Source organism: Bolinopsis microptera, chromosome 12 (assembly GCF_026151205.1).
Source record: "Bolinopsis microptera isolate Bmic1 chromosome 12, MBARI_Bmic_1.0, whole genome shotgun sequence".
NCBI classification, from domain to species: domain Eukaryota; kingdom Metazoa; phylum Ctenophora; class Tentaculata; order Lobata; family Bolinopsidae; genus Bolinopsis; species Bolinopsis microptera.
The window spans coordinates 1655623-1670634 of NC_087083.1; the positions used below are offsets into that span (position 1 = coordinate 1655623).

General features: G+C 37.0%; 1 protein-coding gene across 1 annotated transcript in view; it reads right to left on the reverse strand.

Annotated features, from left to right (window-relative positions):
* LOC134824272 (protein sprint-like) overlaps positions 1-14668 on the reverse strand; it is a 90101-nt gene extending 75433 nt beyond the window's left edge. Inside the window, exons 1-3 of the mRNA XM_063836070.1 lie at positions 14594-14668; positions 13341-13450; positions 11124-11164 (exon numbers count right to left, since the gene is read on the reverse strand). Of these exons, the coding sequence (XP_063692140.1) occupies positions 11124-11164; positions 13341-13450; positions 14594-14650 (208 nt within the window). The 5' untranslated portion in view covers positions 14651-14668. The remainder of the gene's footprint in view (positions 1-11123; positions 11165-13340; positions 13451-14593) is intronic.
* Between the last annotated feature and the right edge of the window lie 344 nt (positions 14669-15012).

Consider the following 15012-nt stretch of genomic DNA (forward strand, 5'->3'; position numbering starts at 1 on the left):
TGGTAACCTCCAGTGGTGTAATGCAAGCTTGAAGCAGCGTCAAAGCAAATTCACTTGGGATTTCCACTAGTTCCTCAATTTTTCTGTCGTAGAGACAATTTTTGTCATTCTCTATCTTAGCGTACTCCTGAAGATGATGCTGAAGTTTCAGGGCTGTTCTCATGGGGTCTCTACGCTCCTTCAAGGCTCTTACCGACACCATCTTCTGGAGCAGGAGGATGGGAACGTAGATATCATCTTTATCTTCTCCGTAAGGAGAGCTGTTCACTATTATCTCTAGTAATCCCACCATATATCCTAGATAATGGTCGTCTTCAGCGAAAACTTGAGTGTGACGATTGTATTCTCGCATCCAGCCGTTTGGATCTTTCAAAAATTCCAGCCTGAGTTTTTTCTCGTCGTTGAAAATCTCTGAAATTGGCTTGGTAGTGGTACACAGTATTTCCTTTAACATCAAATGATCATTTTCAGCTTTTTCAGCGTAGTTGATCATCATCTTCGTGAAAAGATGGTCATCTTCCTCAAATTCCTCAAACTTGTGAGATTTCAGCTGGATGCTGGACTTTCTAACTTTCAACTTTTCAAAGTTATGATTCCTGGGTCGACTGTTTGAACACATTTTCTCGAGATCGTTGTTACGGTACGGGCTACTACTCATCTCGAGTCTCTATACCTTTGAGATGAAGTCAATAATTTAATTACAATCTTTTTTTGTACATTTCTACCTAACATATGGTTTGGGAAATATGGTTTCGGACTCAAATACAGGAAAACTAAGGCAAGATAAGTATGTCCCGAAAGACTGTTAATAAATGAACTATTATGAAAATTCAAGAGTTTAACTATATTGACAGAAATTAAAATATTTATAAATCTTGAATCGTCTTTTTGTGTTTGGCTGGAGAAACCACTTACGAGTTAACATAAAAGCAATTTTGACAAAGGTTTTTGGACAAAAATGCATGAAACAAACTCATTCGTCTAAAGGCAACTCAGTTTCTTGTAAAAATTCATATTTTCCAACAATCAATCATGATAATGTTGCTGATAAATATACAAGCACGTGATGACATATAAGGAGATACACAAGCAAATACTGCTGGCGTCTAACAAAGAAGTTTAAGCTTTTAATCAAATTAGACCATTCAGTTTTATTGCCAGCATATTCACCACTACATGAACTGAAGTGAAGATATCACTGTTAAACCGTTGATCTATCCTGAATACGGAATACTGAAACCTCACTGTAATGTTACTACAATCTTACAGTGATGGATAATGGTACGCATTAACGAATATAATAGTACAACATGACGACGTTTAGCTCGAAATCAAAACGGAGGCACACAAATGATTAAATACATCTGGCATCTAGTAACTATAGCAACTATCTATGGCAACTGAATACCTTTGACGGCAAACAAAACAGAATAAATGTACTAAACCACTGACCCCTGAGGTTGAGGTGATGACTGATAAATACAATACATTTTAAACGAAACTATGTGAAGCGACCAAAGCGACGTTTCTATCAATCAGTTCACAAAGTTAAATTGAATTTAAATTTAATAACATAATTACTAGCAGAGTGTATTGACCTTGCAAAAACATTTTTAGGAACAATACAAATCTAAGGTCAAAATAATGGCGAACTGTACTTCTTTTGCATCTCACGCTCGACAATATTCATTGATCACAATTAAATTTCTTCAGAACAAAATTGGTTTAAATATTGATAATAGCAATTCCAACTTCAGTTGAAGCTAACGCCCTTTATATCTATATAAAGATAATATAATTTATCATATCAAAAAAGCAGCCGTATCACAGAGCAAGCAAATTATAGAACAATACTCAAGACAATACAAATACAAGCTAAAATAATAGCTAGCTTTGTTATAACCCACGGGCAATAATCTTAAAAACATAGTTAAGGATGATAAAGTTTGTCTCCTGGAAGTCGTCTTGGTGAGTATCAGTCATTGTCAAAAATGCTTGATTTATTAGATTTTAGAATCTTACATTGTTCTGCTGATTGGTTTGTACAGAAATGCCACGTGATGCCCGTATTAGGAGATGTGATTCTAGATGGTATGAATGACTGGTGCAATCCACCTCTTTCCGAGCACGTGCAAGATATACATATTATACCCTGTTGTTTTGTCCTCAAATTACGCTGCAGGTTTTTGATACAATTATTTAATTCATTACCATGAAAATTAAATTTATATGTCCCAACTCCCTGGCCTTGGTCCTGGAGAAATCCTAAACGCAGTCGTTAAATGCTTTCTCCATAAAAATGGGGACAATTTACTGAAGAAGGTCGCTAATTAATTTTCAGAACCCATTCAAACTGAGCGAGTGATATTACTTAAATATTTTCATATTGTAGTACAGATAGGAGACGTTTTTTTCTTCTTTTTTTCAGATAACTGTTAGTGCTCCACTACAGATATAATAGGCGCGATTTTAAATTTCACGACCCAAAAAACATATCCAGAATTAATCTAAACTATATTCGTTATTTGACTAAACTTTACTTTCGTAGTCGTCAGGTTTAATTCCTACAATGAAGCACGATAAAAGGAGCGACTATCCAACAACTCGGCCAGTCCCGCTGTCTTCAGTTACTTTCATGATAAGGAAATGACGGGTAACAATGACGAGAACTTACGAAACCATAAATATCTGACTTTCTACCCTGTTCTAGACAGTGCACGCTAGAGAGGTGAGATTATGTGTCTATTGTACGTTAACACGTATAATCATGATCGTGTAGAAGGTGGTGTCTCCATGTAAAAACACTGTGACATGTCAGAAGGGCGCGGTATCACGTGGGCGGGTTGTCACGTGGGCGCTGTGTCACGTGATAGAAGTTACACTAAAGTACACGCTACTTCAGGGAGACGTCACAGGACCTCGTAATGTGACGCAGAAACTCTGTCATTGTTACAGATTTGGTGTATATAGCACATTACACTTTATGTAGATGTGTGATATAATCATATAATAGCATATCACATCACTGTGGCCTAGCCAGACGAAAATAGCAATACGGCCTAACCTCTGATGTTTCCACATAGTCACATAGTCTTATACTTGAAGGGTCATGCACCACACCGCCTCACCGCCTGGAGCCATAAAACTTGAGAACTTGGTCAGGTTTACACTTTACATGCTCTACCTCAACTCTAGCTGAGGCTAGAGAAGTAGAGAGAGAGAAGTGTAAGGTTATGCATATTATGATGAAATTCTGCAGCCTTGGTGGCGCGTGAATTTAGTGCATCCACCAAAAGTTATACGTGTAGTGGTTTAAGATACAATGTTACATGTTACCTGTTTAAGATACAACCTTACTCTGATGTATCCACAGTAATACTACTTCTAGTTCTACTAATTAGCAGTACTAATTGCTAATTACTAATTACTAATGCAGACACACACCATGTTTTCAGGGGGAGGATCAGCTTCACAGCTTACTGAGAGCCGCTAAACGTGATCTATTGGATACATTTACATTGCTACAAGTCAGGCTTTAGAGATATATTGTCAGGTACGCCGTACGATTAGGGGTGTATCACAATAATTATGATCATTTTAAAATGTTCAATTCCACGTTTATTTAGAAGTAAGCACCCACTGGGTCAGCGTATGAAGTTTTTTTGTTGATATAGAGCTGCTTGCCACTTAGGTACAAGATCGTTATAATTCATAACGCCGGACTTCTAGGCATGGTGATTGAAGTACTGACTCTTTCAATTGTACATAGTTTAGGTGGTAGGATACTAGGTAAGATTAATGGAGTTTATAATAATGGATTAATTGATTGGTCCAATGATAATTGGATTACTGTTAACCAGGCATTTAACAGGATCTTTCAAAGTTATATCAGCATGGCTCGTAGACCCGTACACAGGAAACTAACTGAACCTGATTATAAATATTGCTACAGTCTCATAAAACTATATGTAATAAACTATTATTTAAATAGAGCCTATATACCACTCTGCAGTGAGAAAAGAATCAGACTGTAAAATAATCGTAACGCTTCATCTGCATCAGTTCCAGAAGTATTCACCAATGAACTTGTACTTTCATCTAGATTGTAATGATTTACGATTTATTGATGAGATTAAAGTGACGAGAGTCTTATCCGAACACACGTACATACTACATATCTGAATCCGGGGTTATAATAATATTTAAATAATAAATGTATAGTGTATACAGGATAACACGGTTATAATCATATTTATATAAATGTACACATGATTTCAGTAATCTTACACGGAGTAGGATCTAGGATTTCATTGCAATTCAAAATTATGAACGTTATGAGGCTATGAGCGTCCATTATATTAAACAACATTAAAGGGCATTAAACCAATATAATATATACATTACATGTATACAATATTAAACCACAGACGTTCCGGCCGTGAAACGTCTTGGACAACCGGTGATTGCGCAGCTTTAAAATCACAATACTTGATTTTATGTACTAGTACACGTCTATACATTGAACGCTGTCCGAATACAATTTGAATACAAACAGGGAACCATCTTCTATTCGAGTGGAGCACGTAATAAAATGTACTGAGATGTCCAGTTGATAAACCTCAGCCCTACTTCGTAGTTTCATTTTTGGTATTCTTGGTATTCTTGGTATTCATTCTTGGTATTTGTTACTTATAGTTGCCATGGAGAACTGGGCGTACTCAGTATAGCCTGTTGTCATTGAAACGGCTTGACTTGTCACTTGAGCCATCAAAATTTGTTTCTTTATGATATTAATGATTTAAAATATCTAAGAAATGTTGCTTTTGTCTATGATAGAACAGCCTGGCGTAGGATGCAAGTAGTACAATTTAATTTTCTACAATTTTAAGTTTTAACACTTTCTGCTATTCAAAATTAATTGCATATTGCCCTTTAAATCTAGAATAATTATTTATATAATTACTATAAATGCCCTATAACTATTCCAGCGCATAGGTGCAGATTTCGTTTTGAGGTGAACTTTTAAGTTCCCGAGAAATTTTCTTAAGTTTGCTTTTTTTTCCTCCTCGGGCACATTCGTAACCTACGGGCCAGGTAAACCTAAACTACATATTGACCGTTATGTACGTCGGTATCTGTTGAGGAGCCAAATCATCTGAAAAGCCCTTAACCTATATTTTGCTCAGGCACGTAGCCAGGATTTTTCTTTGGGGGGGGGGGGGGGGGGGGGGGGGCTGTCGGCGAGCGAAGCTGCAAGCTGTGGCAGGGGTCTGGGGGCGCGGCCCCCAGCGGGGTCCAGGTAAGGGGCGGACCACATTTTGCGAAATAGGGTGTTTTAGGCTAAATTGAAATTTTAATGAATTTACAAAAATGTATGGTTTGGCATAATCATTGCCTACAATCCTGACCTGAGTAATTTACCCCTTTGAGACTTTATTTTGGGTTGAAAATTAAGTTTATCGAGAGGAAGTGAAAAATCTCTGGTTCAAATTTGGATTTGAAGCCATGTTTAATTTTTTCTGTTGAGGTCAATTTTTTGCGCAGAAAGCGTTCTATTTTAGGGGAAAAAATTTATGTTTGCTTTTAATTTTTATGGTGCCGACGGCACCTGAAATCGACGAAATCTGCAGGGGTGTTCCAGCGAGCAGTTATTACTGCATAAGCTTTTGAATTATTGCAATGATTTCAGGTATAATCACATATTTGACTGTTAGACTAATGCGGACTTCCCATATTGAACATATTGAACATATTTAACATATTAACATATTTACCATTTTTAACAGCTCGACCATCTCAGAAAGCCGCTTATTAAATTAAATCTGGTTATTGACCTACCTATGTGACCTATGTTGAGTTTCGTCAAGACTTGACGGGGCCATCACATCTTCTGACCACCCCATAGCGAAGTAGAGTCTCGCTTGTTGCGCCAGCACAGCAGAGAGTTCGTATTTGGAGGAGTATATCCCCTGATCGGCGGCTTATCAGGGAGAGACAACATGAACTTTGTGAGCTTATCTTTGAAGTGCTCTAGATCTTGAATGACATTCAGATGGTAGGGGATTGCATTCCACAATTTAGGTCCCTGAACTGCAAATGAGTTGTCAAACAAGGTGAGGTTTGCTGTTAACTGGTTCTACGTTTTGATGGAATTACTGCAAGGTTTCCAAGCCTTGGGCGTGAAACAAATAGAACGTTCAGATCATTGCTGGTCTTTCCGTGGAGGATTTTCCACATATGGAGAATGATGAATCGCTCCCGCCTTCGTTGAAGAGACATCAGAGATAGATAGACCAGGCGATCCCAGTAGTGGAGATCGCGCATTCCTGATATTCTGGCGGTGAATGCTTTCTGTACACTCTCCAGTTCTTGGATATCGCTGATTTTTGAGGGATGCCATAATGGACAGCAATATTCAATCAGACTTCGAACCATTGATTTGTATAGCGTCAGCATGATGGAGTGAGATCGTGTGTGAAATACACTGAGAACCCATGATGCTTTTTGGCGAGCTTTATCTGCAATGGCTCGTATGTGAGGGGACCAAGAGAGATCACTTGACACTATGACGCCTAAATCCCTGAGCTGATGTATTGGCTCAAGTATAGTGTCTTTGGAAACTGAGTATTGATAGTGTTCAACCACAAATGGAAGTTCAGATAGTACATATTGGTGGTTGAATTTATGACACATGTACTCAAATTTGTCTTTGTGAAGGGCCATATTATTTCTTTCAGACAGATTATTTACTTTAAAGGCATATTAATGTGCATGACTCTAAAAGAAACACCCGTAAAATCATCTTCAGTTGGTCAATATACCATCATCTCTGAACCAATAAGAATCTAGGAGAAAACTCTGGACCAATAGAAAGCTCGGAGAAAACTCTGGACCAATAGAAAGCTTGGAGAAAACTCTGGACCAATAGAAAGCTCGGAGAAAACTCTGGACCAATGAGAAGCTAAGAAGAAGCTCAGAAGAGAATTAAGTGCTTGTAACTTGCCGAGAGGCTTGGTGCTCCAAAGTGACAGTAATCGAGATGTTTTTAACCAATTATGGTAATTTGATAAATGAACCGTTTATCAATTTAAGACATTTAAATTTCTCACAGATTATCCGACTATTGTTTCTCAGATTATATTTTGATTACGGAGTATAGAAGATGCTATGACAGTGAACTTAGTAGTTATATCTGTGTGGATGTATATAATCCCTTAGAAGCGTCGTTAAAAATACATTACATATTTAACTTATATGAGTTACAGTTTTTTATGGAAGCTTCAAAATAACAATTTTACCCTGCACAGAACAATAATTTTGTAGTGTGCTGTAAACAATACAAATGTACTCAAATTTTTACTCAAACTGAACAAAAACCGATGCGAATCCAAAGTTCGGCTGACTGAAAACCGAAACCCAACAGTTTCGGTTTAGCGTTTAACACACAATTAACATGCAATTACACACAATTAACATGCAATTTTGACAGCTGTTATACACACCACAACAATATGAGGGACAGGAGATTTGATAGTTAGATTTAACGGCTAAGGAGAAGTACACGTCATCTTATGTCTATGAGTACACACAAAGCTATAAATACAATTATAGCTCAGCATTACTTCGGTATTACTTCGGTATTACTTCGGTATTACTTCGGTATTACTTCGGTATTACTTCGGTATTACTTCGGTATTACTTCGGTATTACTTCGGTATTACTTAACTAACTGTACCGGGTACCCCATAATTAGGATCATACTCCTCCATTCGTTTCTCTTTGTTTCTAATGAAGTAATAAACACAGAGAGCGACATGTTCTTACAATGGCTTGATAGTTAACCTAACAAGAGAGGTTTATTGGTAAGAACATATAATTCTGCTTTACAACCCAGGTATTACAACCCAGGTATTACAACCCAGGTATTACAACCCAGGTATTACAACCCAGATATTACAACCCAGGTATTACAACCCAGATATTACAACCCAGGTATTACAACACAGGTATTACAACCCAGGTATTACAACCCAGGTATTACAACCCAGGTATTACAACCCAGGTATTACAACCCAGGTATTACAACCCAGATATTACAACCCAGGTATTACAACCCAGATATTACAACCCAGGTATTACAACCCAGGTATTACAACCCAGATATTACAACCCAGGTATTACAACCCAGGTATTACAACCCAGGTATTACAACCCAGGTATTACAACCCAGGTATTACAACCCAGGTATTACAACCCAGGTATTACAACCCAGGTATTACAATCCAGGTATTACAACCCAGATATTACAACCCAGGTATAACAACCCAGGTATTACAACCCAGGTATTACAACCCAGGTATTACAACCCAGGTATTACAACCCAGGTATTACAACCCAGGTATTACAACCCAGGTATTACAACCCAGGTATTACAACCCAGGTATTACAACCCAGGTATTACAACCCAGGTATTACAACCCAGGTATAACAACCCAGGTATTACAACCCAGGTATTACAACCCAGGTATTACAACCCAGGTATTACAACCCAGGTATTACAACCCAGGTATTACAACCCAGGTATTACAACCCAGGTATTACAACCCAGATATTACAACCCAGGTATAACAACCCAGGTATTACAACCCAGGTATTACAACCCAGGTATTACAACCCAGGTATTACAACCCAGGTATTACAACCCAGGTATTACAACCCAGGTATTACAACCCAGGTATTACAACCCAGGTATTACAACCCAGGTATTACAACCCAGGTATTACAACCCAGGTATTACAACCCAGGTATTACAACCCAGGTATTACAACCCAGGTATTACAACCCAGGTATTACAACCCAGGTATTACAACCCAGGTATTACAACCCAGGTATTACAACCCAGGTATTACAACCCAGGTATTACAACCCAGGTATTACAACCCAGGTATTACAACCCAGGTATTACAACCCAGGTATTACAACCCAGGTATTATACAGGTTAATGTTGCCCTCTCTAAAACAGGTAATTACTCTTTATTCTAATGTTCAAATGCACTGCACATATAATTAGCTATGTAAGCTTATAGTTCTATTTGACAGCTCCATTTAATGACCGGAGCTAGAGATTTACACCCCTCGTATGAATACTGCGAATAATACCCTGTAGCTGTTTACCCCTCTATAATCCAGGTTTATTACACGCCATCCTGTATAATCCAGGTTTAGGATTAGGATCAAACATAACAGATATATCTCTAGAGGGCGGGGGGGTATCTTTAAGGGAGAGAGATTATTTGCTCAAATGACATGGGTGGATTAGCATTTAGAGAGAGAGATACACGTTAATATTCCTGACGCTGTATTATAAAACACTATCCAGGCTAAATACCGGTTAATTAGGCCCTTTCATAAAACCAGGATCTTCTAGGTAATTACCGGGTAATTTTACCCTTCTTGTGTACACTGTACAGTACTCAGTGGGTATGTTATAAATCGAGTGGGTATGTTATAAATCGAGACAATTCTGCGTAGAAACCAGAATGGATTCAGACCAGGAAGGTCAACAACTCAACAGATATTGGTACTGAGACGTCTTATAGAGGGTGTCAAGAGTCGGAAACTGCCAGCTGTTCTGACATTTATAGACTTTAAGAAGGCTTTCGACAGTGTACATCGTGGGAAAATGCTAGAGATTCTAGAAGCTTACGGCATTCCAGTCAAAATCGTGCAGCTTATACGGCTCATGTACGAGAAGACAATGGCCAAAGTCCTAACTCCAGACGGAGAAACTGAATTGTTCGAGATACTTGCAGGTGTGTTACAGGGTGATACCTTAGCACCTTACCTCTTTGCAATAGTCATCGACTACTGTATGAGGCAAGCCATAGGCGATGATGCGGAGCGACTTGGACTCACCCTCGAACGTAGAAAAAGCAGAAGAGTGGGGCCCAAGATCATCACCGATGTGGACTTTGCAGATGATATAGCACTTATATCTGAGGACATGGACAAGGCTAACGAGTTCCTGCTCAGAGTAGAATCGGCGGCAGCAAGCGTGGGACTACACATAAACGAAGGCAAGACCAAGGTCATGACACTGAATATGGAGGATCGATCTAGCGACCTACAAAGTCGATCCGGGGAAGCCATAGAAAATGTAGATGATTTCATCTACTTAGGCTCCTGGATTGAGAGCACAGATAGGGAGATAAGGGTTAGAAAGGGAAAAGCGTGGGGTGCCCTACATAGACTGAAGGATATCTGGAAATCCAAACTCTCAAAGAGCCTAAAGATTAGATTGTTCATAGCGGCTTGTGAATCAGTACTGCTCTACGGATCAGAAACCTGGACACTGACAAAGGCTCAAGAGAAAAGTTTGGACGGGACATACACAAAGATGTTGCGTATGGTGCTGGGTATCTCATGGAAGGACAAGGTCAGCAATATAACTTTGTATGGTAGCCTCCCAAGGCTGTCAAACAAGTTACGAAGCAGGAGATTAAAGATGGCGGGACACTGCATCCGACATCCTGAGCTACTTGCCAGTGATTTAGTCTTATGGGAACCTACGCACGGTAGAGCACAGCAAGGCCGACCAAGACAAAGCTACTTGTCTATGTTACTGAAGGAAGTTGGGACAAACTCTAAAGAGGAACTGCGAACCCTGATGCGGGACAGGGATATATGGAGGGGGTTTTCTGGCGTAGATCGGACTTAGCTCCGACATAGTAGTAGTAGTAGTAGTAGTATGTTATAATGTATGATATATTATAAATGTATAGGACTATAGGTCCTTGGTGAACACTTTAATCCTGGAGTACACTTAAAATACTGGAAGATTCACCTCGAACATCCATTGATGATACCCACAAGAGAGCAGAGCAACAAAAGTAACAAAAAACGTAAAAAATTGTAACAACAATCTGCCTTATCAATTATATGTTTCCATGGAAACCCCCTTTTAACTTCTTCAACTGTTGCTTATCTAGTAGCTCTAGTTCTAGCAGCAGGTAAATGTGGGGCAGCCATTCTTTATTATCAGGGATATTATCTTTCTTATCAGGGATGTTAAGTAAGGCAGTGTTTATGAGTTATGAAAATTAGACAAGATTTAATAGACTTACCATCCTCATACAGTCTTAGCATCTTGATAAACTCGGCATTTCTGAAATAGAATTATCAAATTTGTGGGTTCATCATGATAAACTGTTACTTAGACAAATTGGGTTGGGAAGATAAAATATTGCCATCAAACTTAAACGGAAATGCCCTTTTTAAATCATCTGCTAATAACAGTCTTTATCTATTATAGACTAAGTATAAGTTTAAGGTGTGCACTGTTTTAACCATAATCGAGTTAAACCAGTCAGCTGAAATATACATTGGGAGTTTGATTTCTGAACGTCATATAATCAGGAGGGTGAAGAATAGAAATGTTTCTAACATTCTAATGTTCAACACGTAGTTGGACACACAATTGGGTCTAGAATAATTTATGTTGCAATAACATGGTTTGCAGTGTACCAAATTGCTTACTGTAATGCATTAAATCTGTGTACAACATAAATTGGATTTGGTATATATGTATAATCCTGTTTGAACTGTTATTAGCGGAACTGCTTCGTGCAGAATGATTGATTAGGCTTTGGGGTTTTAAACAATTTTATTTCTAGACAGTTTATAATAAGCAGTAAAAAAATATAAAGAAATATGTATCAAATGATAATACCAAAGAAAAGCAATCTACTATACAGGGTCACAGTGGTCCGGGCGCCCATGCGAGGTAGACATAGGCATGACTAAGGGGTATGATATACCACAAATCATGTTTTCTAGGGGTATCTTGCCCCAAAATAACGTTTAAAAGGGTTTCCAGAGTAATTAAATGGATATTTGACCTCAAATATTAATTTTACCTGATTTTTTGTCAAAAATTGCATTTTTTGACCATTTTTGGCCATTTTTTAAAGGACAAATTACAAAAATAAGTTGCAAATTAACTTTGGTAAGCATAGTTAAATTAATTAATCTATCTGTAAGTATAGGACATTTAGAGTAATCCTAGAAAAATTTACAGTGTAATATTGTGGCATGATTTTTTTATGAGCTCTCAAAGGTTCATGATTAGACAGAAATTGGGTGAAATTTAGAATTTTTTGAATCCATTTTTAGACCATTTTATCACTTATATCGATTCTAAACTACTTCTTTGTGATTTTAATGTGAAGAGGTCATCAAGAGCTTTAATTTGATGCCTCTATACATGGTTATTGATAAAAATTAGAATTTTTTGGGACAAAAACACTGCTCTTTTGAGCAAAATTTAGTTACGCGACAAGAAAATAAGGTCATTTTAGCCCCAAATTGCTGATATTTTCTGAGAATAAGCCTTTAAATTACTCAAATAAGTGTTGCCAGACCTTACAATGACTGTAAAACACTTTGAAATCAATCTTGATGTCCTCATTCATTTAAAAATCATTATTTTTGTGATTTAAGGTCTAAATATGACACATTTTGCCCTGGCGGAACCCAAATTTCGATAAAATTACCAACACTTTTGGGCAGTTGTTGAAAATAGGTCCAAAAAAGTCCTTCTTAGGCATAACCATACCAAAAGATAACTTTAAAACACATTTTTAGATTCTAAAACGATGCCTTTCCTCCAAAAAAGGCAAAACTGAGAAAAAATATTTTTCATTTTTCACACATTTTTACTAACGTCAAGGTTTTTTATAAAATCGTAACTTCTGTCGGCACCATTTGGCACCTTATTCCTTTTGGAATCTGTTAGAGATTTGTCTCCTCTTTCAGATAAGCTATAGGAATATTGTGGCATATGATGGCATCCAAACTATTTTTCTCGAATTTCCTAAAAATTTTCCTAAAAATTCGATAAAAATTTTAAGCTTGGTCAAAAATCAACCTTATAAGATAGAACAATAATTTTTTTTGCAGTGTATTAGGATTGCTGCATAGAATTGAGTCTAATATAGCCTATAGAGAACTGAGATAACACAATTAAACAGTTTAGAATTGACTTTTACCTATTTTGGGCAATTTATTAGAGTTTTGACCAGGTTTCTAAAACGCGCGATTTTGACGCGCTGTCAAAAAAAAAGAGCTTTTTGTGAAATTAATTATGGTTTTTTGCATTGCATCGGCATCAATTTTTTCTAACAGGTTAACCTGGACTAAAAGGAATCTAAGATGGTGACCTAAAATCCTATGACTAGGTCCCGGACCACTGTGAGGGTGATGCAATCACTATACAGGGTGATGCAAAATGTTGGGATTTTAAGAATTAATAAAAAACGTTTCTAAAAGAGCAATCTACTTACTGAAAGAGGGAGATGTTGTCAAGGTTGCTAGGAAGTGTCTGGATACCATTAGGATGCTTGTGTGAGCAAGTGTAGGCTTCCTCTACCTCTGCTGCAAACTGTGATACTAGCTGAACAAAACAAAATTTGTTACACGACATAAAGAACTACAAAAAGTAATCTGAACTTGGTCAACTTCAAAAAACCCAAAAAAAAACAATTTGTTTATATTCAATTAATGATAATAATAAATTGAAGTTTAATAACACCACTTTTAAGATAAAACTTAAATGCTCAGCAGTGTTTAATCTAAAATCCTAGAAAAGTACTTGAATAAGATAAGGACTGGTAACGTATGCTTGAAAATAAGTCTATTGACAGAAAATGATACTTATATGTAAAAATCGGACACAAATATTGACCAAAATAAATTATCGATAAAGTTTTTCAAGTTCATGAAAGGGCAGTTTAAAAAGAAATGTTTTTAGAAGAGCTTTAAATGATTCCAATGATTGAGCCGATGAAATGGAATCAGCCCATAAATGCCTTATTTTAAAGGGGTGTATGAAATATATCATGATAATAATTCCCCTGATAACTTTGCTAATTTGATTCCTGGGATCGATAATATTTGGCCTGTATGCTTGCTAAAATACTTGTAGAAGATAAAGAAGGATTAATTTTTATTGAGCTCGTAAACATCATCTGACGTTCTGCTAGAACTCTATTAGGATTATAATGAAAAATACAAACACATTGCATGATATAATGATGGGGAGGTTAATGAACTACAATATTTCATAATCCTGGTTATGCTCATTAGATTAAGATCTGTTTTGACCAACGGCTGATATTTTTGGGTGTAACTAACATTGAAGGGAGAGCACTGTTTAAGATTTGCATTCTTGGGCGTGACCAACTTTAAGGTAAGAGCTTAAGAACTTAAAAGTTTAAATTTAAACGCTTCCTGCAGCAAACTAATCAAGGGCAATAATGTCTCAGAATAAATGTCAGGCAATAAACCACTTCAGAAGTCCGAGAAAATATAATAAAATTAATCTTGCTAAGTTCCAATTTTCAGAATAATGCAAATATATCATTAATTAATTAACATCACTTGAGAGGTGCCAACAGATTCTCATGCCCTAACCGAACCTACAGTTTTAGATTCATGTACAGCAAGATCTGGTGTATTATGTTGAGGTTAAAGTATGTATGGTTATAGCTGTTGTTAAATGGCAAATACTATTATTAGCCAGATTATAACAACTCACCTCAGAGAACGATTGTTTCCGTGTTTGCCCTTCTTCAATATCTTCAGATGTATCCATTGGCTATAGATCTGCATAGGTAACATAGTTATTCATTGTAATAATTCTTATATTTTTTGAAATTGCAAAGCGGCATAGGAAAGAAAATTTTTTTATTTACCACAAAACAATCAATACATAATGTTATATTCATAAATAAATTCAAATTTCAATTTCAAACACATATACAGTACGCCGCGCACACAGCCACAATTTTCAATTGTTCAGAAATTCGTAGGTCAGCTGTAGGCGCCGCGCACAGGATCTATTTAATTGTTATCTTAGAATTACATGTCGCATTTCTTAATCATTAATTACTAGAGCCAAAATTTCAGAAGCAAAATAATTTAAAACATATTTCTGTCGTTCCCGCAGTACAGGCC